The 25922-nt window shown below is 31.9% G+C and overlaps 1 protein-coding gene across 1 annotated transcript in view; it reads left to right on the forward strand.

The window, feature by feature from the left end:
* The window catches only part of LOC117105155 (neurogenic locus notch homolog protein 1-like), a 42015-nt gene that overhangs the window by 6261 nt on the left and 9832 nt on the right, over positions 1-25922 (forward strand). The window contains exons 3-17 of the mRNA XM_033246220.1: positions 11796-12064; positions 12754-13092; positions 13729-13851; positions 15144-15371; positions 15675-15830; positions 16319-16510; positions 18575-18802; positions 19086-19319; positions 19788-20483; positions 20870-21022; positions 21413-21641; positions 23481-23682; positions 24260-24422; positions 24650-24967; positions 25454-25687. Of these exons, the coding sequence (XP_033102111.1) occupies positions 11796-12064; positions 12754-13092; positions 13729-13851; positions 15144-15371; positions 15675-15830; positions 16319-16510; positions 18575-18802; positions 19086-19319; positions 19788-20483; positions 20870-21022; positions 21413-21641; positions 23481-23682; positions 24260-24422; positions 24650-24967; positions 25454-25687 (3764 nt within the window). The remainder of the gene's footprint in view (positions 1-11795; positions 12065-12753; positions 13093-13728; positions 13852-15143; positions 15372-15674; positions 15831-16318; positions 16511-18574; positions 18803-19085; positions 19320-19787; positions 20484-20869; positions 21023-21412; positions 21642-23480; positions 23683-24259; positions 24423-24649; positions 24968-25453; positions 25688-25922) is intronic.

The following is a 25922-nucleotide window of genomic DNA, read 5'->3' on the forward strand; positions in this document are numbered from 1 at the left end:
ATATTGTACTTTATAGTATTAGTATTTTGTAAAGTATGGTTGAGGAGACTTGTGACGTGTTACAGTATCTTCTCCTTTGAGTCAGCTGAATTAGTGATATCCGTAGGAATCGCATATGTTTACACTTCATATTCTTAATGCAGTCATAGTGCATTTTTTGAAGGAAATCTAAATCAGTTGTGAATTGTATCAAAGTTGTGTTTTCATTTGAAATAGTATTATACGTAGAATTATTCTTGTAATTTGTATAGAACCATTATTTTAAAGTAAATGTTTCTGTAGCTAAAAACAATAATTTGGATTTTTATTAATATTTTTTACATTTTTGTAATTGTTCTAAAATAGCACTATTTCTTTTAATTTTGGATATCTGATTTTAATACATTTGCTCCTAATAAGGTGTAGGCCTACTCAGCTGTGTCATCTGTCTACCTCCATTAAATTTACAAAATTAAATTACTGCCAAAGCTAATTGAATTAGGTAATTTAATGTATAGGAAGATGTTACATGGTTATCTCACACTGTCACTAATTTATACTTAAAACTTCAGATTATTAGCAAATGTGTTTTCCCACAAAAATACTCTTTGAATAGTACCTTGATTTAATCCAAGTTGATACAATATCAAGAATATGTCCTAGGAATCAGAAGAGCCGATGTAAGATCCTTGGGTGTCATTATTTTTAAGACCACATTTTATAGGTTTTTGGTTTTATGTTGCCATAAAGTTGACCTGTAAAAGACTGCCGATGCTTTCCAATGACTAAAACCAGAACTCTGTCCACTTTATTGGCTGAGGCACCTGCTTTGGCTATTTAAATCAATAAAATCTATATTATTGCCTGTTTATTGGAGAGAAAGAGAGGTAAGTCTTTGTGAGTAAAACTCTTATCCATCATATAATAGCCCTCAATTGTGAATATTGATTTTACCCTGGTATCATATATATTTCAAACTCAAAGAAGAAGCTTTGTTATAGGGGCCATTCTTGGAGCTTGTGTTCATATTTCTGGACAATTGGCTTCAAAGAAAGAAAGCAACAAGTTGTTTATCACATGTGTACTAAGCTTACTAATTAGAATTATTATGATAAAGATGAGGCTTAGTTAATGATAAAGTTTAAGAGACTTTTATGAAGACGATATTGTAGTAGTTATGAGCTAGGTGTGAGGTAACTAATCCTTCACATTAAAATAGTTTATCGAGATGGTTCCTAATAAAAACTGGACTCTTTATTTAATGCTTGTTTGTCTAGGCACGTGTATTTTTTATTTATTTATAGACACTTCACCATTAGAACGGTGGCACACACAACACTTGTGGTGCGGTCTAACAACAATAACAACTAAGATACAAAAGTAACAACCAATACAAAAACAAATCATATAAAGAAAAGCAAATTAACCGGGAATGCAAAAAAAAGGAAAGCCAGTAGCTTAACTCAAAAAGTTTTTAACTACAGTATGGGCTTAAATTTTGGAAATGTAAACTAATGGTACAGAATCAAAACGTAAAAAAAAAAATGAAATCAAAATTAAAACAGGAATTACGAAAATCAAGTAAAAATAAGAAAAATCACCAAAATCATGAACATATGTGTGTGTATCCATATACCCATATACACACACACACACACACACACACACATACACTCACATATGCATACACATGTACACACACATATACATGTACTGTATAAACTCATAAAGAAAACAAAAATTTAAAGCAACAATACATTAGTTTTAAACCATTTTCCAATTAACTCAGAGTCTTTTTAAATTCTGAGCATTTTTCCCAGGCATTATTGCATATTTTTTACAGTAACTATCAAAAATAAAAGCAGAATCATCACAAAAAGAAACTGAGTCTGCTCCTAAAATATACAATAATTTACCATCAGCAATTGATGTAAAAAATGTCCATGTAACAGAAAGATCACAGAGTGCAAGTTTACTTCTTAAATTTGTTAGTTCGTTTCTAATGTCATCAAATTCTGTACATTTTAATAAGAAATGCTTTTCATCTTCAATTTCTCCACTGTCACAAAGGGTACAAACTCCTGGGACGTTAGTGGACCATTTATATGTTTTACAATCAAGGGGTAGCGTGTTAGATCTTAACTTGAATTTTAAGCTTGCCCCATAGAAATTAGTTTTGTCCAGTAAGTATTGTTGTAATTTGGGAGAAGATTGAAGTTTTGAATAATTGTGTAACAAGATTTTTTTAGTTAATTTGTCAGACCACTCTGCTTTATACCATTCTGACACATCATTTTTAAGAGTACTTAAAGAAAAAGAATTAAATGTTAAGTTATCAAAATCAAAGACATTGTTATAAAAATCTGTATCAGGACATTTTTCAAAAATATCTACACAACAAGTAAGGAATTTATATTTAAGATCATGAAAATCACATTTAAGATGAAGCATAGACTTAAGAACAATATTGTGTGTTTATCTTGGTTCTACAATATTTATTTTACTACTGTACTATAATTATAACTACCTCAAATAGTTGGTAGCTTTCCTCTGTTATGTAATTCTAACAATATTTAATAAATAGCTACAGCATATAATATCTGAGAAGTTTAGCATATGGCTCTACATAACTTTTTTCCAACAATTTCCTTTTTGATGGTAATATTTGATAAGATTTGTAGTAATCTGGGAATGATTAACATCCGTGCATTGTAGCTACCAGTGTCATACTGTCAAAGACCTTCATTTTGCCAGCAAAGTTATACACAACATTCAATGATATGAATTACATTGACATTTGTGCATTGTACTCAGTACTGAAGACAAAGTTGTGCATACCTAAACAGCCTCCATATAAATACTTTTGAATAACAGCTGTAACCATGGAGGTATTATTGAGAAGATCACTCGGCAACAGATCCATTTGACGCGACAAACTAGTGTGTTCGCCGCCTTTGGATTGCTCGCGGGCGTATTATCTTATGTCAAGTTTTATCCAATTTATGGAAACTCAAGTTGAAATATACCATACTTTTAAAGCTCATGTAAATGTTCAATTAAATTTGAAATTATTATTTTTTTATAGAAATATTAATACTGTATATTTGGTATTTCATGAAAGATAAATGTATTAGCATCAAGATGGAAACAATTGCGCAGCCATAGTGATTGGATTATCTGTAAGTAATGCGCATTGAGAAAAGAAGGTGCTCTCCATTTCGCTATGTTTAATTTTTTGGTAAAATAAGCCTGATGAGCATTTGGTGGCGGGGAATACATTAGACTTCAAAGGCATAGCGCATACGTTCTTTAAGCACTGTGTGCGCGGAGCTTTTTTGAGTGATCTCCTTCTCAATAATAGTACCTCCATGCTGTAACAAACATGATGTTTTTCCTAAGCTGAGTGTTGTACTTACTAAAAGTGATACTCTATTTTGGAAAGCCATGGCAGTGTTTAAGGGATTTCCAAACATTCAATGATTTTTTTATATAATTTATTTAACACGTGAATTCTCTTACTAAATACTGCTACTGCCAAGTAGTTTGTAGCACTTCCCAACCAAGCCCCACTCTCCAATTATGCACTTACGTATGCCTTACCCTTGGTGATAAAGTTTCAGAATTCATCATTAAGTTTAACATTTTTACTTGTAGTAGTAGGGATTACATACAGTACTCTTGTTAAAAGACGGTCGTTCAATTTTGCAGCTGGGAGGATGTTTAGAGTCTACTATAATCCTGGTAAATTACGACATGTGAATAGGTGTTGAACTTGCCTTCATAAACAACGTACATATTACACGTGCCTATGACCCAAGTAGGCACCCAGGTAATACCACAAATCTGGTAATCAATATTGTGGGTACATTGTTTGTTCTCTGTTATTCAAAAGAGATAAGAGACCTGTGGTTAGTGTTGACAATGGGTCTGATTATCTTTGTTTAATTAATATGATAAAACAGTTTAACTGATCAAGTAGGCCTAGTACACCAATTTATATGCTAAAAATTATTTAGTGCCTTTTTGCATTTAAGATGTGTTATAATATTGGACCTGAAAACAACCTTCATTAAAAACTATAAGATAATCAGATGCTATGATCAAAAATTGATAAATTTTAAAAAATATAATTGATGAAATCATTATATATACGGATCTATAAAGTACTTTATATAGGCCAACTATATTACCTAAAGTTAAAAAAGTTATAAAAGGAAATGTTATTGCTACATAATACATCAGTCTTTCCTAAGTGTAATCTACCAAAATTTTGTATGTCAGACTTAAAACAATGCTTAATAATTAAGCATAGAACGTCAGACATGTATAAGTAAAATGTCTGGCTTTATTCTTGATTCAGTCAGTTACATATTTCAAAGATTGTTAAATATGGCATGAATACCAGACTTCTCTTCCTTAATATTTAATTGTTTAGGTATTACACCAAGTTTCTCCCTTTCCATTAATCTTGAGCACCTTACTCTTTTGCTAATTTTGTTGACTGACACGGAAATAGAACTTATCCTGGAATGTTTTGATCAATTTGCTTGATTGATTTCAACAGATGAGCTTCATAATCAGGATAGTTTCCAAGTTTTTACTCAAAGCAACATTTTCAACACATAAAATAATTTTAGGTTATAACAGCTGACACAAGAGAAATGATGTGTCATTTTAAGATAGAAATCAAATATCTAATCTTTAAAAAGAGTCTGTGTTGTTTGGATCTGTATCTGCTTGGAAGTTGATAACTTAATTGAGAGTTAGAAGTGAACATTTTGCTGTTTTAATTGAATGTTAAATGTTGCCAGATTTCCTCCTTCACAAATTTACCACAAGTAGTATCGATATTTTATTATAAAGAAAAAATTTTTATACCTCACCTTATCATACTACAATTTTGCTCTCACTTAAAGATGTAATCTTCTAAAATAAACTTTCTTATTTGTTCAAAAAACTAATTGTTCCTATAAAAAATTAAAATTCTTTGTAATGTTTTGTTTTTCTTCCAGTGAGCTCACAAGTTTAGTAAAGAGCTTACAGTATTTAGGTAGTAGTAGAACTAATAATAGTGATTTTTTTTTCCTATATCAGACAAGTACCTGCCTCTAACTTAATGACACCTATAGAAATAGCCAGAGAAAAGCCTTTTTTTGCTTGGCTGCTTTTGTAAGCAATTATCTCAACTGAAGCATACAAGTTTTTTTAGCTAGCATTGTTGTTAGGTAAACCAAATGCATGGGAAAATGCTAGTCACTAAGTGAATCTGACCTAGTGTTGCTCGGGTTGTCTTCTGCAGTATAAATTTAATAGACAATCATCTTACAGACAAGTTTAGAATCCAGCCTATTAAACCCAGTCATAATTTTTAAGTAATGTTCTTTCATGCAAAATACTCAACAACTTTGTAACTTGAAATTTATAGTAGAAGATCCTCAATATTCTTTGGCATTTCAAAATTTTTAGGCTAAAGTATATCAAGGCACATTTTTATGATTTAAGATTTTATATTACTGATACTGTATCTACAAAAATGCTCATTTAAGCAGATACTGATACTTGTTTATTTGTACAAATTAATTAAGGGTCCTTCAAGTTCTCGCTTTATTAAAAAAAAAAACCTACTGTTAAAATTACATCAAGCATGAAATCAAAGAATCTTTTAAGGAACAAACATTTGTGTAATAATACTGCCAACACATTTGTATTGACTACTGAAGTGGTAAAAATAATAGTAAAAATAACAATAAACAAGACGGTTGATTAAGCGGCTTAGCTAGTGAACATATTACAAATATCTTTCACCGACAAACGTACAATTTCTGGTGAGCAGAAAGTTTCATTTTCCTATTAGACCAACATCATTTATACAGTATACATAATGTAAACAATACCTCATAAGATAAGGAAATGTTGTATAATCTAATCTTACAATTATTAATGTTAGCATGCTATATTTAAAGAAATAATGGCCAAAGACATCAAATAAGGCTAATGAATTCCTAAGTTTATATACTTATAATCAATATTTTTTTCATAATTTTTTTTTTTTGTATGAAAGTGTGTCAAATGTCCTATTAGTTAAATAATTGACTGTAGAAACATAGAACACCCTTCCCCAAAGTCTTCGAGTCTGTGAAAGTATTTTTTAATGAAATTTTGAGTTTTATTATGAGTTTATGATCACTTTAAAAAAAAATTGGTTTTCAAATTTTATTATTCATGGACTATTCTGGACTTGATGAGGACAGATTAACAGTAGCATTGTAGCATTTGGTAGCTTGTCACTTGGTATCATTTATGTGCTTACAGTTAATCTGTCCAGGAAAACCCTTTTATCGAAGGTTCCTGTATGGACTTCTGGTTGAAAGCTTATAGCTTTCTTATGCATTCAAATATTCTAACCTTATTCACTTTTATTGTCTTTAACTATTGTAGCATTTTGTCCACAAACCATCATTCCTTTTTTATAAAATCATAGTCAATATATTTGGTAAAATAATTTCTTGATTTATTTTATAAATATTTCGCTGCAAAATGATATGTAGGTTGAATTGGAAAAAGTAAGGGAAAAGTTAAATTGAAGGACCTACAGCACATTATTAAAAATTGGTCTCATGTACACTTTTAACATATAAAAAACATGCAACAGCTCAAGTAAATGTGCTAGTGTTAAAGTATATGAATAATAATAATAAATGGTATATATGTAAAGCACATAATAGAGGTTTCTAGGCACAATTAATTAATAACACAATTCTATTTATTACTAAGCTACACAGAATGCCACCATATTTAACTTGTTGGATGTGCAACGAGTTGTCCTACAAAGGGTGCATTTCAGCTGCTTGCGAATAGTAGGCCAATATTAATACTTGTTTGCTATTGGTAGGTGCTGGAATCCCAACAGTGTTTTCTTTAGCAGCCTAGTAGCAGAGGTCTTTAGTTTGTCAAGGCCATGCCAAAATCAGAAGCTACTACTAGCTTTTATGGCTTCCTTTATGAAGATACCTGTATCCTAATAGTTTTGTGTACACAGGAAAGATCTGAGGACATTGGTAGCTTTTATGCAAGTTGAAGGAAAATGTGCTTTGTTTGATTTTCATGGTTATACCTTTGTACCTTTGTGCTAGTTAAAATTAAAGGATAAACAAGATACAATTTTAAATTAAGAAATATATATAAGGTTTTTATAAAAAATATTTAAAATGATACACTCTATGTTTCAATGTTAATGTTTTGTCTTATTCTTTCTTTAGTCCTGTTCTCTTTTTTCCCCTATTATTTCAAAAACGTGATTATAATTTAAATTGTATACTAAGTACACAAATTCAAAATTGGTACATCAATTCATTATTATTTGCTAACTGTCAAGTATTAGAACTAGAATAATAAGACAATTTAAAGAGGAACTATTTTATTACACTCTTTATGTTCCAAAAGAGTTTGATTCTTGCAAGTGTATGGTTGGTAAACTGATTACATATGCACACCTGGTGTTAAATGTGAACTGACAGATCTTAGCCTAGTGGTCTTTTGATGCAAGAGTCTGCATGCCCATTCAGCTGTGAGCAGTACACTGAGTGAGTGTACTAGGACATGACGCCAATCCAATAATTGCTCATTCTACACAATAGAGGGCAATGCTCATTGGACATCTAAACAAAACACTTGATTGTGCGAAGCCTGGCCCCATATTTGTCATCGATTTCTTCTTTTATCTTGACTTTTAGGCTCGTTTGACTTTATCAAAAAGATTTGTGGGTTGATATAATATTTCGGGTCTGATATCTAAGAATAGGAGACAAAGCATAAAACAAAGAAATATCAAATCAAATGATAGTTAATCTGTGTAATTTCAATTTTAGAACAATTACTGTGATTAGGTTAGAGGTCTACGAGTTCTAAAAATAGGTTTGTGCCACTGCATTTATGTACTATTTAAACAATATAAACTTGCTGTGCAAATTGAGAACTACCTTAAATTGTGGTTTGAATTGTCTTCAAATTGAATAGGCCAACTGAAAATTTGTTGTACGGTACAAATCATCCGTTGTTGAAATCGTCCAAAATTTGAATAGAATTGTGTAATAGACTATAAACAAAATAAATGATTCATATTTATTTTAAATTAGCCTCGATTCATAGCCTCCTGTCCTATTTATTTCTGCATCGCTTAAAAAAGAATTATTGTATTGTTGCTTTAGATACAAGTGTGAGAATCCTACTGTATTGTATTTTAGTACATGTTGAAATTAATTGTAGTTAAAGGTCAAATTAATTTGGTGCCTGGATCCATTCCCTAGTTTAAAATATATCTGTTACAAGTTAGTTAGGATCCGATATAAAGGATCAGGTATCAATCATCCACCACTATGCACTTTGTGCGTATACGACAATAAAGATACAATACGAGGTAATAGTTACCATGTTGAGATTTAATTTCTCAAACATCAAATTCATTTTATTCTGCATATGATATGACACAAGATGAACAATTACGTTTGAAGTGTGCCCAAGTAAAACTTGCTAAAATGTCAAATTATTGTTTATTTCTCTTTCCAATATTTTACATAGGTACAGTTAGGACTAGCAAAATATTGAATTTGTTTTATTTTTTTTAAATAGCCTTAGGGATGTGGTAATCCTTTATATGAAGAATTTTTTTTAACTTGTAATCTTTTGCTAAAATTTTGCTATAGACCTAATATCAATGTAATAACAAACATGATTTAATACAAATTTTAATTGAAATCTATCATAAATAAAAAGAAAATCTTGAATATTAGTTTCAAAACATATTTGAAATTTGTTGATTGAACTAATCATTTATAAATACCCATTGTTTCAGTTTTATTGAACTTTGAAGACAGTATCATTTAAAACTCCATAGAAAAGTGTTAATGGCTTATTGGGATACTAAAAGAATGATAGAAAAATTAAAATTAATTTGGTGCCTGGATCCATCTCCCAGTATAAATTATATCTGAGGATTAAATTCATTTTATTCTGCATATATGACATGACACAAGATGAACAATTACGTTTGAAGTGTGTGCAAGTAAAACTTGCTAAAATGTTTTAAATTATTGTTTATTTCTTTTTCCAATATTTTACATAGATACAGTTAGGACTAGTAAAATATTGAATTGTTTTATTTTTTTTTAAATAGCCTTAGGGATGTTGCAATACTTTATATGAAGATTTTTTTTTTTAACTTGTAATCTTTTTAAACAATTTTGTTATAAACCATAATATCAATGTAATAACAAACATGATCTAATAAAGATTTTATTTATAAATAAAAAGAAAAACTTGAATATTAGTGTGAAAACATGTTTGAGATTTACTGATTGAACTAATCATTTATAAATGCCCATTGTTTCAGTTTTATTGAACTTTGAAAACAGTATCATTTAAAACTCTGTGAAAGTGTTAATGGCTTATTGGGACACTAAAAATGATAGGAAAAAAGAACAGACACTAAACAAAGCCATCACAGATGATTGAATATAAAGATTAAATAGCTGTTTACTGATTGTTAACAAGAAATAGTTATTGATTCTAATTTGTGTGAACTATATGGGTGCTAGTCCAGGATCATTCAAGATCAGTATTTGATGAACCGCTTTCAATATTCAAAGTTGTCACTTTTATATTTTTCACCTGGTTTTCGGATATTTTTCACAGCAATTGAAGGGTTATGCTAATTCGGAAAGAATCATGAGAAAGCATGTATTTTCTAGTAAACTGCTTTTTAAATGATTTTGACTTACTAAGGATGCAAAAAATTTTCCACATGATATTTCTATAAGAAGTGGATGATTAATTTTTTGATTCACATTTTAATATTAATCATAGACCAATAAGGCAATTCCTAGTTAGAACTGTGCATGCCCACATTAAGGTCAGTAACATAAACAAACATACACAATGCACACAACATAAGTTTATGTTGATTGATATTGGATACGAGAATGTACAGTTCCAACTACGATTTGGCTTATAATTCAGGTTTATTTTATTAACATAAAAAAATAAATATAAACATAAAATCACTCATTTGCAGCAAGAGCTGAATTAAGAGCAAAGTTATTAGTAAAATATCAAGGCTAAAAATACTATACAATTAAGGTGATAAATAAAATATATACACATTGAAAATTGAATTACATTACAGAAAATAAAAATACATTACTGAAATAAAATACATTGCTAATGTTAAATAATTTGTTAAAATCACATAAAAAATCTTCAAGGTATAACCATACATTTCCAGTTACATACCCAGCTTACATTGTACAGTGTGTTACATTATTTATGCAATGTTAAGCCTCAGGCTACAATCCAGGCATAAAATGGTAAAAAGTAACCCCCTTACCTGGTATTCAGAGACTTTGTCGGAGGTAGAGAAAATGAAAAAATAGAACCATAGAAAATATACAAATATTTATGTTAGCATTTCAATGATTTACAATATAAATATTTCTATAGAATTTTGAATTTCATCTATTGGATCTGAATTCTACATTTTTTTTAATAGCAAATGTAAAATGGCTATAGTAGGACTATATACAGCCTATTCTGGAAAATTCTAGTTGTTGTTGTCATGCAAGTAATGCAATATGTCCAACATTGACAAAATTTTCAATAGAAATTAATATCTACAATTTTCTTTCAACTGTTGATTGTTAATTGATATTTGTCATCTGATACTCTCAAGTTCATATGTTGGCAATGACTTTGAAATTAGAGAAAGATGAGAAAACTGTGAAGGGCAGGTATAATACAGGTTAGAACAAATATTCTCACCTGCTGTCACGAAAATCCCACAGTGGCTTTTCCACAAGGTGATGTGGCATGGGCCTACAGGTAATTCTGATCAGATGGGCTACTAAAAGCAGTGAATTAGGGTTAAAAAAAGGTTAATGTTTCTAAATATAAATCTATGCAGATACTCATTAAAGCCTGTTCAGCATCTGGATAAGAGCAGGGGCTTAAGTTGAACCTGCCTTAACCGCTTGGCCATGCGATTTGCCGTTTCATTTTGTTTACATCCAAGGGCAAATTTAGAAAATAGGCTGATTACAGGATGGCTATATCACTGCAAAGTACACATACATTAAATAATTCCACATCTAGTTACTTAAAAAACAAAAAAAATCTTGCATGCTTTTAAAATTTAACATAAATTATCCCCTGATTGCACACGTTTATATTTGTAACTTTTAGTAACTAGTATACGACTAGGAAGCTTATATTTACCAAACACATACCAAAGATATTGTCACAAACGAGAAATGTAGTTAAATCCTAATTTAATTATTCTTATTCATAATTGTTCGTGATTTACATGTTGTAAATAATGCCTAGTATTACAAAGGATAATCACACATTTTAAATGGTTTGCTACATTATCTCAAATTGAAACGCAGATTCTTTTGTTTCCCTGTACTTTTCCCACGAACTTTGTGATCAATGATGATCGCAATTGTCTTGTTCTATCTGAAATTCTATTGTTGAACCCCCATAGTAGAGTTGTAATAACACATTGAGAATTACAATAATTAAACATCAATTGTGGCTTAATGAATGAATTGTTGAAGAGGGCATAATCTGTACAAGCATGAAGTAAGATTATTTTCATTCTCAATAGAAATAATGTTTTGTATTTGATCTGATCAGATGTTTTATTGAAAAAGCATAAATTACAAATTAAAGAAAAAGTAAATAGATATTTGAAGGTTAAAAACTCCATTTTACAATACAGTAGTTAGTACTGATAAAATAAATTGTTTGTAATCTCTTATTTCTAGGTGTTCACCAATGTATGCGGGTGAATTCTGTCAATTTGATAATCCCTGCTATGTCAACATCTGTCAGCATGGAGCAACTTGTGAAGTTCTACTGAGTATGACAGAAGCGATCCGCAGATGTGTCTGTCCCCTGGGCTACTCCGGACCAATCTGTACTATTCCATTAGACAACATATGTAAGCGAGAGTCTCCGTGTTTCAACCGTGGAGAATGCATACTGACAATTTCATTGGAAGATTATCGTTGCGAGTGTGCGCTTGGGTACACAGGTACGTTTTAAAGAATTAGCTGCTTGCTCACACCCTGATATCAAATTTAATCATTTACGTAAAATGAAATAGTTATTCAGTTATTATTTTCATCGTTTTCGCGAGAGTACAAAACATACTCTTTTTGCTGACACGGAGCTAGAGTGCATTTCCCTCGTATTTTGAAATTGTTTATAAGTACACAATGCTTATATCAACACATCGGTAATTAGGGATGTAAGATGACGCTGTGTATAAACAGTTGATAAACTGATCATTTACCAAATTTATAACGGTAAACTTTGGCTTTTTAGGGAAATGGCTAGGCACAAAAACAAAGCTAAGGCTAAAATTTCCAACCATTTTTGTACTTTTTTAAAAGCTACACATGCCTTNNNCCCCCCCCCCCCCGCGTATGTTTTGTACGCTCATGAAAATGATGAAAATAATGGATGACCACTTAAGGTTTTATGCAAAGGATATTTTATTTCAATGCGTATGTTATTGTTTAAATGTTCAAATTTAAATTTTCAGTTGAAAGTTAATATGTCCAGTAATTAAATTAGTCTAAATAATGAATTGATTGTTTGATAGTTTTTACTTGATTACTACTTGTATTAGCTTATTTGGAGGGTTATACAAATAGTTCACTTAGTAATAATGTGTGCAGTATTAAAGAATCATAGCCGTATATTTCATATTCTACCTAGGTGAATTGTGCGAGGACATTGATTTTTGTGCCGATGTGCCTTGTGCCAATGGAGCGACTTGCAGCACGCAGGAGGATGATTACACATGCATATGCAGTAGCAGATTCGTTGGCGAAAATTGTCAAACTGATGTTGATGAATGTGTTGAAACTTTCAATCTATGTCATAATGGAGGCACTTGTCTAAACACCTACGGATCTTACGAGTGTATGTGCGCACAGGGTTTTAGAGGAATTCACTGTGACCACATATTTGTGCCGTGTGAGTTGTCACCATGTCAGAATGGTGGGACATGTGAACGACTGGATGCCTTCTCTGAAGCTTGTGTGTGTGCCACAGGTTAGTTAACTATCTTCTCAGTTTCTCATGCATGATGTATGTAAACAGTTATCCCGTTGATGTTATAAATTAGTATTTAATTTACTTTAGTATACATATAATATCTCTATACTTAATGGCAATAATAATTTTGATAGTAATCTTTTTAAAATATCTTGTGACATTGTATTTTAGATGTTTATGTTTTGAAATTTTCACCTCTAAGTGGGAACAAAGCATTCTTGTTGGACGATTGTTTGAAATAAAATAGGAAAAAATGTAAAAAGTATGATTGGTTGGAAACAGGCACTCACTGTTTATAATTTTCCTCTAAAAATAAGAAAATTGTATATATTTATTTAAAATTAAATATTATTAAATGCCACTAGTGACATTATAATTCTTGATATTGGTATGGTGCAGTTCTCTATTCTAATTATGCCAAGTAAAGATTCATAATGTGTATGCACAGATATTGTGTTAACTTAAGTTACATAATCATGTTGATTCTTAGAATTGCATTTGGTATAAATACTAGTTTGATACTTGTAAAAGAAGTTTGAACATTTAATATATTAAATCATTAGAATATACTAAATAGAGCTGTATTATTATTGAAGGTTTATACTGTACAGGTAGACGCATTTTTTCTTGCAGGTTTCAGTGGGAATCATTGCGAGACAAACATCAATGACTGCATAAGCCACCAATGTAGTAATGGAGGAACATGTGTGGACGGCATCAACTCATACACCTGTCATTGTCCTGCAAATTTTACTGGTATGCTCACATTAAGTTCATTCTTATGTGCAAGAAAGCCACTTGTTTACATTACAATATCTATGCTATTTGATCATCTTCCAAAGGATTAAATAATTATGTGGGTGAATTTTTTTTTTGTAGCCTATACAAGATCCCAGTTGTTATTATTGTTGTTTTGTTGTTAATAGTATCATTTATCAGGGCCCTACATAAGAACGTGCCTTGTTGATTTTGTCTATTTTCATTGCAACATAAACTGAAACTGAACTTGTTAATTTTAGTTTCATTTTTACTATCATTATCTTGTATTATCACTTAATATAATAAGTTTTCCAAATGAAATAATAACTATAAGGTTATAATGAGAACACAATAAAATTACTTGAGGCAGTTGCTGGAGGATTACATATATTGGCAGTAGATTGATTTAACAATGGTGAGAATTGTTAAGGACATTTTAGATGACATCTGCTTCTTGGGAGTAAATCCTTGTCTGTAGGAGCTTAGCGGCTTAGCCTTCTGACCTTGCTAGGTCACACTCAACAAGGATTTTGTTCGTTCTGGTCAAATTTTGTATGAGTTAGATGAATCAGGATGAGAAAATATGGAAATATATGTGGAAAATAATTAATGAGGAGGGAACCTGTTAATGTATTATTTCAGAACATATATCCTTAAAAAGTTTATGTAGTGATAATTTTATCATTTGTAAAATTATTAGTTAATATTTTATATATTTAGCTTTGAATTTCATAAATTTCTTTTTGAGCTGTTTTGCTACCAATTACATAATTGTTTTTGAGTAACTGTTCCTATTAGTTTTTAGATAGAAGTAGGTCCTTTGTTAAGTATGATCTTAATCCTCTTATTGGTGGTGTTGTCTCAAGAATAAAGCCTCTTAAGTACAAGCAGGATTGAGGTGTTGTAATGCGACATGTACAGTATGAGGTTTGAATTTCAAACAACTATACAGCCTGAATTTAATTAAGGTTTTTTGCCTCGCTGTACTAATGATTATGTTATGTTATACAAATATTAAGAAATATATTCATAAATTTATTACTATAGTCAAAGCAACCAATATGGTTGTTGTGAAGCCTTATAAAGATAATATGAATAAATTTGGCAAATACAGGGTTGTAGCTATAGAAAACTAAAAGTGGGTGGTAGATATGTTAAGGGTGGGTGGGTATAACATTGGTAAACTCTAAATAAGAAGAGTTGAACGATAGGCAAATGGGTGGCTTCACCCACCTCTGCCCACCATAATTACATGTCTGTATATATATAATATTCTTTTTTATACTCAGGTACATATTGTATAAATGATGTGAATGAGTGTGACATGAACATATGTGAAAATGGGGCAACATGCATGAATTTAGTTGGTGGGTACACTTGCCATTGCGTTAATGGCTGGGATGGTGATCGTTGCGAGAATAACATCGATGATTGTGCCGATGCAGCATGCCTAGAGGGCGCTACATGTCATGATTACATAGGGTCTTTTGTCTGTGAATGTCCTGATGGCAAAACAGGTAAAAATCAATGACTTTATTGTATTTTATGAGAAATGTTATTGTCAAATAATTGTAATGATGATAACATTCAGTTATGGTAATCTTGATTCTTAAGTGATGTATCTATTGGCTATTCAAGTAATGAAATATATAAGAATTCATAATTATGATATGTTAATTTTTAACAGGCCTACCTATATAATTCATTTTTAAAATTATTAATTAAAATAAATTAATTGTGTTAAAGAAAAAGAAAAATTCTATTTATATAAGCTCTATTGATATTATCATGTGTAATCATGTTACTTTGATTTTTATTAGGGCTTCTGTGCCACCTTGATGACGCATGCCAGAGCAGCCCCTGTCAGTCGGGTTCAATATGCGAGACCAACCCTCTGGATGGCCTAGCCAATTGCATATGTCCCAGGGGCTACACAGGAGGAGCCTGTGATCAAGATGTAGATGAGTGTAACTTATGTATGTGGCCTTTCCAAGTAGTCTAATAATAATTCTCTGCTTGTGTTAATCTTTCATTTCCTATCAATTTATTTATTGAGTCATAAAATTTGGTTTTCTTTCATTGTAATGCACTCTCATCTCCTGAGCTGCTGGATCCCTGTTAGGTATACTTTGCCAGGCATTTTTTTGTAAGATATTTAATAAGAATAAACCACCTAGAAACCCCATATTGCTTAATAACCAATAATATGATGCTTTAGGGAGTGGATTTATTGTAGGGGGTGAGATGATTTCCCAAAGAATTTACTTCTGTTTGAAATAATTTTAATTTATTATATAACATTGGCAGATTACCCCGCCAGTACCTAAAACTTGAAATATTGTTAATGAGTGAAATAACAGCCTAGATCTGTTACTTACTGGAAAACCTTATACAGTGTGTATGCAGAGTAGGATCTATAAGCCTAAAAACAGAAACTAATTTGAAAATCTTCCTTTTATTTCAGATCCAAATTCAAATCCATGTGACCATGAAGGCACATGTGAGAATCTATTTGGCTCATTCCGTTGCATTTGCACAGAAGGCTACGAGGGCACCTTCTGCGAAGAAGATTTCAATGAGTGCGCCTCAAATCCGTGTGTGAATCATGGGACATGTTTGAACCGGATCGGTAGCTTCTTTTGTGTTTGTTTGAGAGGTAAGTCCATGGTCACAGCCTATTTATAATGACATAGGAAGATCTAAAATATTAACAGCATAGGGGCCAGGAGAGGGACAGTAGTTCTAGAACCTGTTTTCTTGAAAGTGTCCACTTAAAGTTAAAGTGAAATTGTGATAAAGATGTGCTGCTGCAGTACTGCTGTCCTGGATTAACCGCTGAATTCTACAAAATATAAGTAAACTGTATTTTCAAAGAATCGATTTATGTTCCCAATGCTCCATTGTATGCATTAATTACAAATAAGATAAAAGTACAAGCTGCCATATGGTTCCTTTTGAAAGTGTTTAAGTTGATTGAGTTTTTTTGGCCTATACAAAGTAACTTATTAAAAGTATATATCAAAAAGCAATTGTCTTTTAAGTTGAATAATTGTTTACTAAGAGCAGTTGTTAATATGTAGTTTAATTACACTTACAGTAATCTATATATTATTATTGTTCTACGAAATAAAGCAGCAGTAATACCAAGATATATTTAATATTCAACAGTGAAAAATGTGTTGCAATTCAATATGATCCATTTGACAAAAATGGTACGTTGAGAAACTCTAAGTTTTCATAGGCCACGTTCTGACCTTATGTCTAGATCATAACAATCAACCTTAAACAAAATTCCTTAAGCAGATGGAAGGTCAGGTTTTTTTAGTTCCATTTATAATTGATTTGATGAATACAAACATGGATATAGGACAATTTATGAGCTCTGGGATCATAGTCTTTCAGAAAATGTTAACTGTAATTCAAGTTTCTGCTAACAAGAAAACAAGGCTCATAATTTAATACCAAGCCAAATGTCTACATTATGTCTTAACCTATTTATCTTAAATCTCTTGATAAAACTGATATTTCAAAATAATTTAGTATTCGTTCCACTTGGTTAACTTTGAGCGATGGAAATATGCACACTCATTTCTAACATAGGCCATGTGTATGATTCTGTCAGTTGCATAGATACAATATGTGTGTGGAACAGTTTATATGTGTATGTTAAGCTGCATTTACACTAGACACGATGACATATTTCCCGTAGTTTGTATTCTTCAACACTGCGCGCATCTTTATTGTGTTGTTGTTGTCGTGTCTAGTGACAAAACCAGCATTCTGTCGCTAAAGTAATTGGCATAAGAATGTGGCAGTTGTATAGTACAGAGAAGCTGTAATACTCATTTTACTCATTTATTTGGCAATAGTACGTAAATTCTAGCAGTGACCCATCATTTTACTGCTTATAATGTGGAGAATATGAATTTATCGAAAAGTCGATTTTCTTGTTTTGGTCACTGGTGCTGTTTTTGGGATGTCCCATAAAAAAAAAAGTATAAGAGACAGGTATATATACTGTATATATATTTACATGTAAAATTAAATTTATAAGACCAAAGGAAAAAATATTAGGAGTAATTAGTATTACACTACAATATTTTTAAAATAGTTTGTCAATTGCTGTTAAAATTTATTTCGAAACTAAAAGAGCCTTATTCTATTTGAATTGTTTCTTTTGTTATCAAGAACAAAATGTTCAATTCCTACTTTTGAAAATTTTGTAAAAGTTGGCTGAACAAAATAAGCAGAATAAATGAAGCAGACATTTAGAAAGGGAAATTATTCAGTCTGACGTAAATGCTTACCTTTTGATCAATAGAAAAATTAAGTGTAGCTCAAATATGCTTTTAGTTAGTTCTCCATATGGCAAGTGAAAAGCCACTAAAAACAACATTGCACCACGTATGCTCCTTAACTCTCTCCCGAGCTTAGTAGAAAGAAATTGAGATATCTCTGTTTAAAAGAATGATCTGAGACCTCAGTGCCTGTGCCCTCAGAAATATTATATTTGGTTGTTTTATGGTTTTGGATTGTTTAATATTTCATCAATATTAAGGACTTTAATAGAATCAGTATTTGTAAAGTAAAAAAAAAAATTTTTTTTTTTTTTTACTGGTCCTTTGATAACTTGATCATTTTATAACGCTACTATTGCATGGTTTTTTTTGTAGTTGGTATTGCAAGATATTACATCTAACCCTATATAACTTATTTTTAGGATATGCTGGAATATTCTGCGAGACTGAAGTAGATGAATGCGATAGTCGTCCTTGCCAAAATGGTGGCCAGTGTATTGATTCACTAGCCAGTTATTCGTGCCAATGTGCTCAAGGGTTTGCAGGCGTCAACTGTGAGATCGATGTCAATGAGTGTGCATCTCATCCTTGCCAAAATGGTGGAAATTGTACTGACTCGACCAACTCTTACATCTGCACCTGTAGAGATGGTAAGTAGATGTCCTTCTAGAATTCATTTTTATGATTGTATATAAACCACTGAGGTCATTACTTGTACCTCTCAGGTCTTGTGTTTTTCTTACTTTATGAGTACATGTAATTAAACTATTAGGATGCAAGTTAGAATAAAGTTTCAACATAAAAAGTTCAAAAAATAAATGCTTTAAATATTATATAGTTGGCAAATAGAAAATATTACCACATCACAATACAAAAATAAATAACTGATTTTTATAAAATATAATTTAAATACTGAGAATTGTAAATTTATAGGGTATGACGGTGACAACTGCAATGTCGATATAGATGAATGTGCCACCCACCCTTGTCATTATGGTGAATGCGTTGATGGAATCAATTCATACACATGTAATTGTGAGGACGGTTACCAAGGACCCCAATGCGACATTGAAGTGAATGAATGCGATAGTAACCCATGTATTAATGGGGGTACTTGTATAAATCTACTTAATGAATACAGGTGCTCGTGCTTAGATGGAACCTCAGGTAAGATCATATCATATATCTCATTTATTTCAATTTTTTGTTTTTGACAAAACGAACATAAAATACTTCACACATTCCTTAATCTAACAGTATTCATTTATGTACCATCACACATATAGTTACTTTTGAAAATATATGTACATGATAAAATATATATTTTTATTAATGCATTTTAAATTTTTAGTTTCTAAAAGATCGTCTCATAAAATATTGAAAACCGTCAACAATCTGATAATTAATAATTGAATAGCTCAGTGTAAAAGAAGTTTACCAAATTTAAATGAGAATCAAATCTAAATAATTTGACTCTGATTCAAATACTCCAAAAATTGATAAAGAGTCTATGTAAAATTATAGGAGAATTAATCTAATTTTGATCTTAAAAATTGAAAGTTGATATAAAAAGTATACAATTCATATATTGACATTTATTAATGTAAAAAATGTAATAAAAACTGTTCTTTACAGGAGTGAATTGTCAAATTAACCAAGTAGAATGCGCCAGCAACCCTTGCTTTCATGGCGCCACCTGCCTTGATAGCATCAATGGGTACACCTGTACATGCGTCGCAGGATATTCAGGTGTTCGTTGTGACGAAAATATTGATGAATGCCTATCAAGCCCGTGTGTAAACAACGGAGTGTGCGTGGACCAGGTGAATAGTTATAAGTGTATCTGCGCTCAGGGGTACACAGATCCAAGTTGTAGTACCGAAGGTGATGAATGTGAAAGTAACCCGTGCCGCAACGGTGGAACATGCATCGACAGCATCGGAGCATACTCGTGCAATTGTGTCAATGGGTATGGCGGCGTTCAGTGCGAAGTAGATATAGAGGAATGCTCTTCCAACCCATGTCAGCACGGAGGAACCTGCACCAGTGATGCTGCTCTTGATCACTACAGTTGTAGATGTATTCCGGGTTATTCTGGCATCAACTGTGAGATCAATGATGATAACTGCACACCTAATCCATGCAACAATGGTGGCCTGTGTATCGACAAAGTGGATGGCTTTGAATGTGCTTGTGATAGGCTATACTCTGGCGTGACCTGTGATAATGTGGTGGATCCCTGCAGTAACAATGACTGTCGCAATGGAGCTGTTTGTACCCCACATGAATCTACTCCAGGATACATATGCTCATGTAGTCCAGGATTTACTGGTAAGATTGAAATTCGAGTGTTGAAATTAAAGATATGCCATCTTAAATAATAGAAAACCCTCCAAAATTTAAATGTTAAATAGCTCATTTAATTTCGAATAAAAAAATAAAATTTTATTTTTTTGCTATTTAGCGCACACCGCTGCCACAAAAAAAAAGGAAATTTCAGAAAAAAAATCAAAGTTTTTCTTTAATTTTATTATGCCCGCCACTGCCTTGACGATCTTTAAAAAAAAAGTTTGCGACACAAGGTATAAAAAAAACTTTTATAATTTACAAAGTGAGCAATTCAGGTATTGAAATTAATTTTTCAACTGTTTTTTCACCAATTGCATTTTTACCAATTGCATTAATTGATATTTAACAAAGATGTTTGTTTTGTTTAGGTAACCACTGTGATAGGGACATCATCGAGTGTATCAACTCACCTTGCCGTAATGGTGCCTTCTGTAACAATACCTATGGTTCTTACCAGTGTGTATGTAGAGAGGGCTATACTGGAATTCATTGTACTGAAAACATTGATGATTGTTCTCCAGGTTAGTCAACCATATTTTCTGAGGTTGATTTTCTGTCTTTTGCATAATTTCTTAACGCTTCATTTAACAAACAACTTTATTGTCTGATTTTTTTTTTTTTTTTTAGCAATTATTGTGAAATATTACTGCAAATATTTAGTAACAAAAGTTATTTATAGTCCAGTATGTGATTATCCGTATGTATTTATGCAGTGAATCCAGAGAATCCGCAAATTGCGGGATTCGCCCTGAAATCAGGATGGCCTCCTGTACTGCCACCAGTAAGCAGTCTCTACTTTATTATCAATTGTTTCATTTAAGCACAACTGTGGTAGAATAGTAAATTTCTACTAAACAGGTTACCTTATCAAGAAACGTCCTAAAAATTATTATTTTTTTTTTTATTAATAGATCCATGCCTAAACGGCGGAACATGTATGGATGGCACTGCAGATTACTCTTGTGAATGCGTTGATGGATTCAATGGTAAAAACTGCGAGGAAGACAAAGACGAATGCGCAAGTAATCCATGTGAAAATGGTGCAACGTGTAACGACTACGTGAATAGTTTTACTTGTACGTGTTTGGTTGGATTCAGTGGAGTTTATTGCCAAACCAACGACGATGACTGTACTCCAAGGTAAGAAGATACTCGTCTGTATCTATCAATTATTTAAATATTATATTACATTGTTGAATCTGTTGGTCAAAAAAATCAAACAGGAATTTATCGCAAATTTGTCATATCCTATTAATTGATTTCATTCATTATTACAAACAATATAATAACAACTATGATATATGATGATAAAGTATTATTTATAATGAATTTGAGTTTTTTGTTAGCACCAGTGTTTCCGGTGTATTGGATTATTTTCCATTTTGATAGGCTATTTTTGATATTGTTTAGTCTACAAATTATTTCGGTTGTTGTGATCAACATAGCATGGCATTGATTTTATAGACATCTAATTTTGGATCAATTTATGATGCTAGAATTTAGGCAGCTTGCTCTGTTCCCATGGTAGATCCTAGAGGTTGTAATCTTCTGTATTGGCTCAGCTAAAACCCAATAACAAGGCCGGTGTTGGATTGATTGCTTTGTGTGCTGGAAATTGTTTGAAGCGTTAGTGTGCCGGACGGTCGTATTTTGACACGATCTCTGCTTAGAATAACACTTTGCGAGAATTTGCTGAATTGTTGCTTAATGATTGGTGTTATGATAGCTAAATGATGCTTTTCAGTGACATTGAGGGTTGCCTGTTATTGGAAAAATAGTTACCACGGAAATAGACATGTTTACAAATTGTACACATTTTACTGGAAGTTCATATGTTGTATTTTATTACTTGCAACATTTTTTAAGTGTACCCTACAAGAAGCAACTAGTTATTAAGTTATTTTAAATGCCAGGAAAGACTTAGTAAGTCAACTTGTCTCTGAGTTTTCCTGTTGCACTTTTGTGAAAATTAATGTCTATTTCATCATAATAAAATGTATTTTTAGACCTATAAGTTTAAACATTTCCACATTAATTAAAGATTTGAATAGTATATTCTATAAAATGAATTGTCAATACCATATGTTCAATTCTATTTTTAACACCCAACTATTATAATATTAGATTTCTGTTTGTATATAAACAAGCAAACAATTTGTGAATAGGTGATATGGAATGTGATGGTGCCAAGTATTTAATAGGATTGACACAAAATGAAATCATCATTGTGTATCATTGGTGTACTCAGCTACCTGATTAGTTATTTTGTCAGATTAATTCAACTGTAGTGTAAATGCTACAGTAAAGTACATATTAATCAATGTAAGCACCCACCTTCATTATCCTATGGCACGCGACATGCTTAATGAGTGTACTTAACGAGTACCCAGCCAAATGCACTTTTAACACTAATGTCTGGACCTTGGTTTTCCAACAGCTGATATGAAAATGATTTTGGTAAAGTTGCCGGATGCTTACTCTATATCAATTATATCTGCTAAATATTTTAGGCATCTTGTTTCCCAACTCATATGTTCATTAGTTTTCAAAATGTTGAATTATGTATGTTCATGATCATAATATTGACTCAGTTTTATTTTGGGTTCCTCATCCCAAAATCTTTACTTTATTAGAAGGTAGAACTAATTTTTTGTATGTTAAAATTAATCATATCTTTATCAGGAACAAAGTAATAAAACAATGCTACATATATGATTGTAAAGATCTGTAAAATTACAAGAAATATATACAAAGAGTCAGAAAACAAATAAGCCAACACTATTAACAGGCCTAATTTTAATTTTGTTTATTTAAACAGTATCAATATTATTTTTATATTTTAATGAATGGCTAGTATTTGCTAAAACAAATGCAAAGTATATAATTGACATTAGGAAAATGATTTAAAAGCAAGTAAGAATTTCCTGTTTATATTGAAAACAAGCTTTTAAAATATGGTAATGCGATTGTGTCTTCTAGTTCTTGTTTGTACGGTGGATCTTGTCATGATGGTGTTAACACATACACATGTGCTTGTCAGACTGGGTATGTTGGACCTAACTGTCAGACCCCAGTCAATGAGTGTCTCTCAAGCCCTTGCGAAAACGGAGGTACCTGCATTGATGGCCTTAGCTCATTCACCTGTAATTGTCAGAATGGTTATTGGGGTGAAAGATGCCATGTAAGTTTTAATAGTTTTAATCACATTTGTAGTTTATACATTGAGAAATGAGAGAAAGATGAGAGTAAATACATAGAGCAAATATTAATATGATAATTATGTACTTTGTTATTGTTAATCACAAACTAATCACATATGCCTATTGTTTTGAACATTTGTAGTCATTAAGTTCTTTCCTGACTATCACTATGTTGTGTGACAAAAACAAAAACTGGTATGCCATATATAGTCATGATGTGCCTATATATGTTCATGATGTGATGTCAGAATGACCATATTAAGGCATGTCACATGTTTTTGTCAAATCAAATTTGATTGGACAGGGCTTCATATTATTAACTGTAGGTGAAGTCAAATATTTTTAGTTGATATTGACAAGGTATTAAATGAACACAAACTTAATTTTTCTTAACCTGTTTTTGATATTATGTTATTTTGTATTAATAGAGGTTGAAGAGTGACCTTCTTTACTTTTAAAAATAATTTAAAATAGTAGTTATTACTTTTCACTGAAAACCCAATTATATATTTTTTTGTGGACTAAATTCTCAATGCTTATAAATATTTCCATCTTCAGGAGAGAGTGAACTGGTGTAGTCAAGATCACAACTTATGCATGAACGGGGCCACTTGCAGGAACAATAATGATACGCTCTTTGAGTGCCTGTGTGCCACTGGTTGGAGTGGACAAACTTGTGATATGCCTACCATCTCATGTTACCTGGCCGCAAATAGAACAGGTAAGTTGTAGTCTTGTGAAAAACTTCTTTTTGGCAATTTTTTTAAGGAGAGTTTACACTAAAAATATAGGTAACTGTTCATTTGTTTATAAAAAACTTTTGTCATTATATCTGCTGCTGAAGGGATTCCTATAGAGAATAATGGAACTGCCCAGTTGTAGTGCCATGTATTCAGCTTTACATATGTGTAATTGGTAAAAAACCCCTTTTTTTTCAATCGTTTCTAGGAAAGAGTGTTAGTGAACTTTGTGAGAACGGTGGGCAATGCGAGAATATTGGGACCAGCCACCAGTGTATCTGTGCACCGGGATTCTCTGGTAGCTACTGCCAGACAAACAACGATGAATGCGCATCGTCCCCATGTCTGAATGGAGGAACGTGTCTTGATGGCATCAACAGTTTTACTTGTACTTGCATAAATGGATTCATGGGAACCAGATGCGAAACCAACATTAACGACTGTGCTGAGAATCCGTGTATGCACGAAGGAACCTGTCATGATTTAGTTGGTTCGTACAGGTGTACATGTAAAGCAGGCACTTCAGGTAGGTCTAAGTTCGCTGTATATTGAGCACTAAAATAATATCTGATGTTTTTTAAATCACTTAAACGTTCAACTGCAAGCAAATTGCTAATTACAGGATGAAAAGTTAAGAGACTGAGGGAGTGGAGTTGTGCTTTGGTTGTGAGAAAAAGAATCTTGGTGTGACAGTATTTTCGCCCAGGACCCTTGGGCTTGAGGGTAATCATCTAAAGCCTGGGTCTATAAAATCGCAACGCACTATACCATACAGTTTTCATTGACCAAATTATAAAGCCTTCTTGATTACATTGGGAACAACTACACAATGCGATGATTGCATTGAAAATGCTGTAGAGTCAATTTTGCAATTTTATGGAATCAGACTTGAACCACAAATATAAAGCTCCACTCCAAATAGTGGCTTTGGATTTTGGTTTTAACATGATAAAACACCCGCAGATAATTTAGTATTAAATTATAAATTGTAAATTTTGTTTTTTGGATTTAGGTCCGAATTGTGAGGAGAACTGGAATGATTGTGGGCCAAATTCATGTTTCCATGGCGGTACTTGCCAAGATGGGATAAACACATTCCACTGTGACTGCCCTCCCGGGTTTGTTGGCCAGCGTTGTGAGGGAGATGTCAATGAATGCTTATCCAATCCATGCAACTCAACCGGAACGAAAGATTGCATTCAGCAAACCAATGATTATCGATGCATTTGTAAGACAGGATTTGAAGGTAAGATTATCGCTCTACAATTCATTAGGTATTTGCTACATGAGCCATCACATCCCTTGTATTAGGAAACAGTCACATAATTAATATTTACTGACAGTTACCGAGGCCTGGAAAAAAAATTATTTGTGCCTCTGACCATGAAAACTATCTTGATCAAATGCCTCTAGGACCAAATGTTATCTATACACTATTATAGCAAAACAGTAGTACATTTAGTGGTTTGTAGCAAGCAAAA

The sequence above is a fragment of the Anneissia japonica genome, unplaced genomic scaffold (genome assembly GCF_011630105.1).
Source record: "Anneissia japonica isolate Jap-2015-1 unplaced genomic scaffold, ASM1163010v1 scaffold287852_len814684_cov197, whole genome shotgun sequence".
NCBI classification, from domain to species: Eukaryota; Metazoa; Echinodermata; class Crinoidea; order Comatulida; family Comatulidae; genus Anneissia; species Anneissia japonica.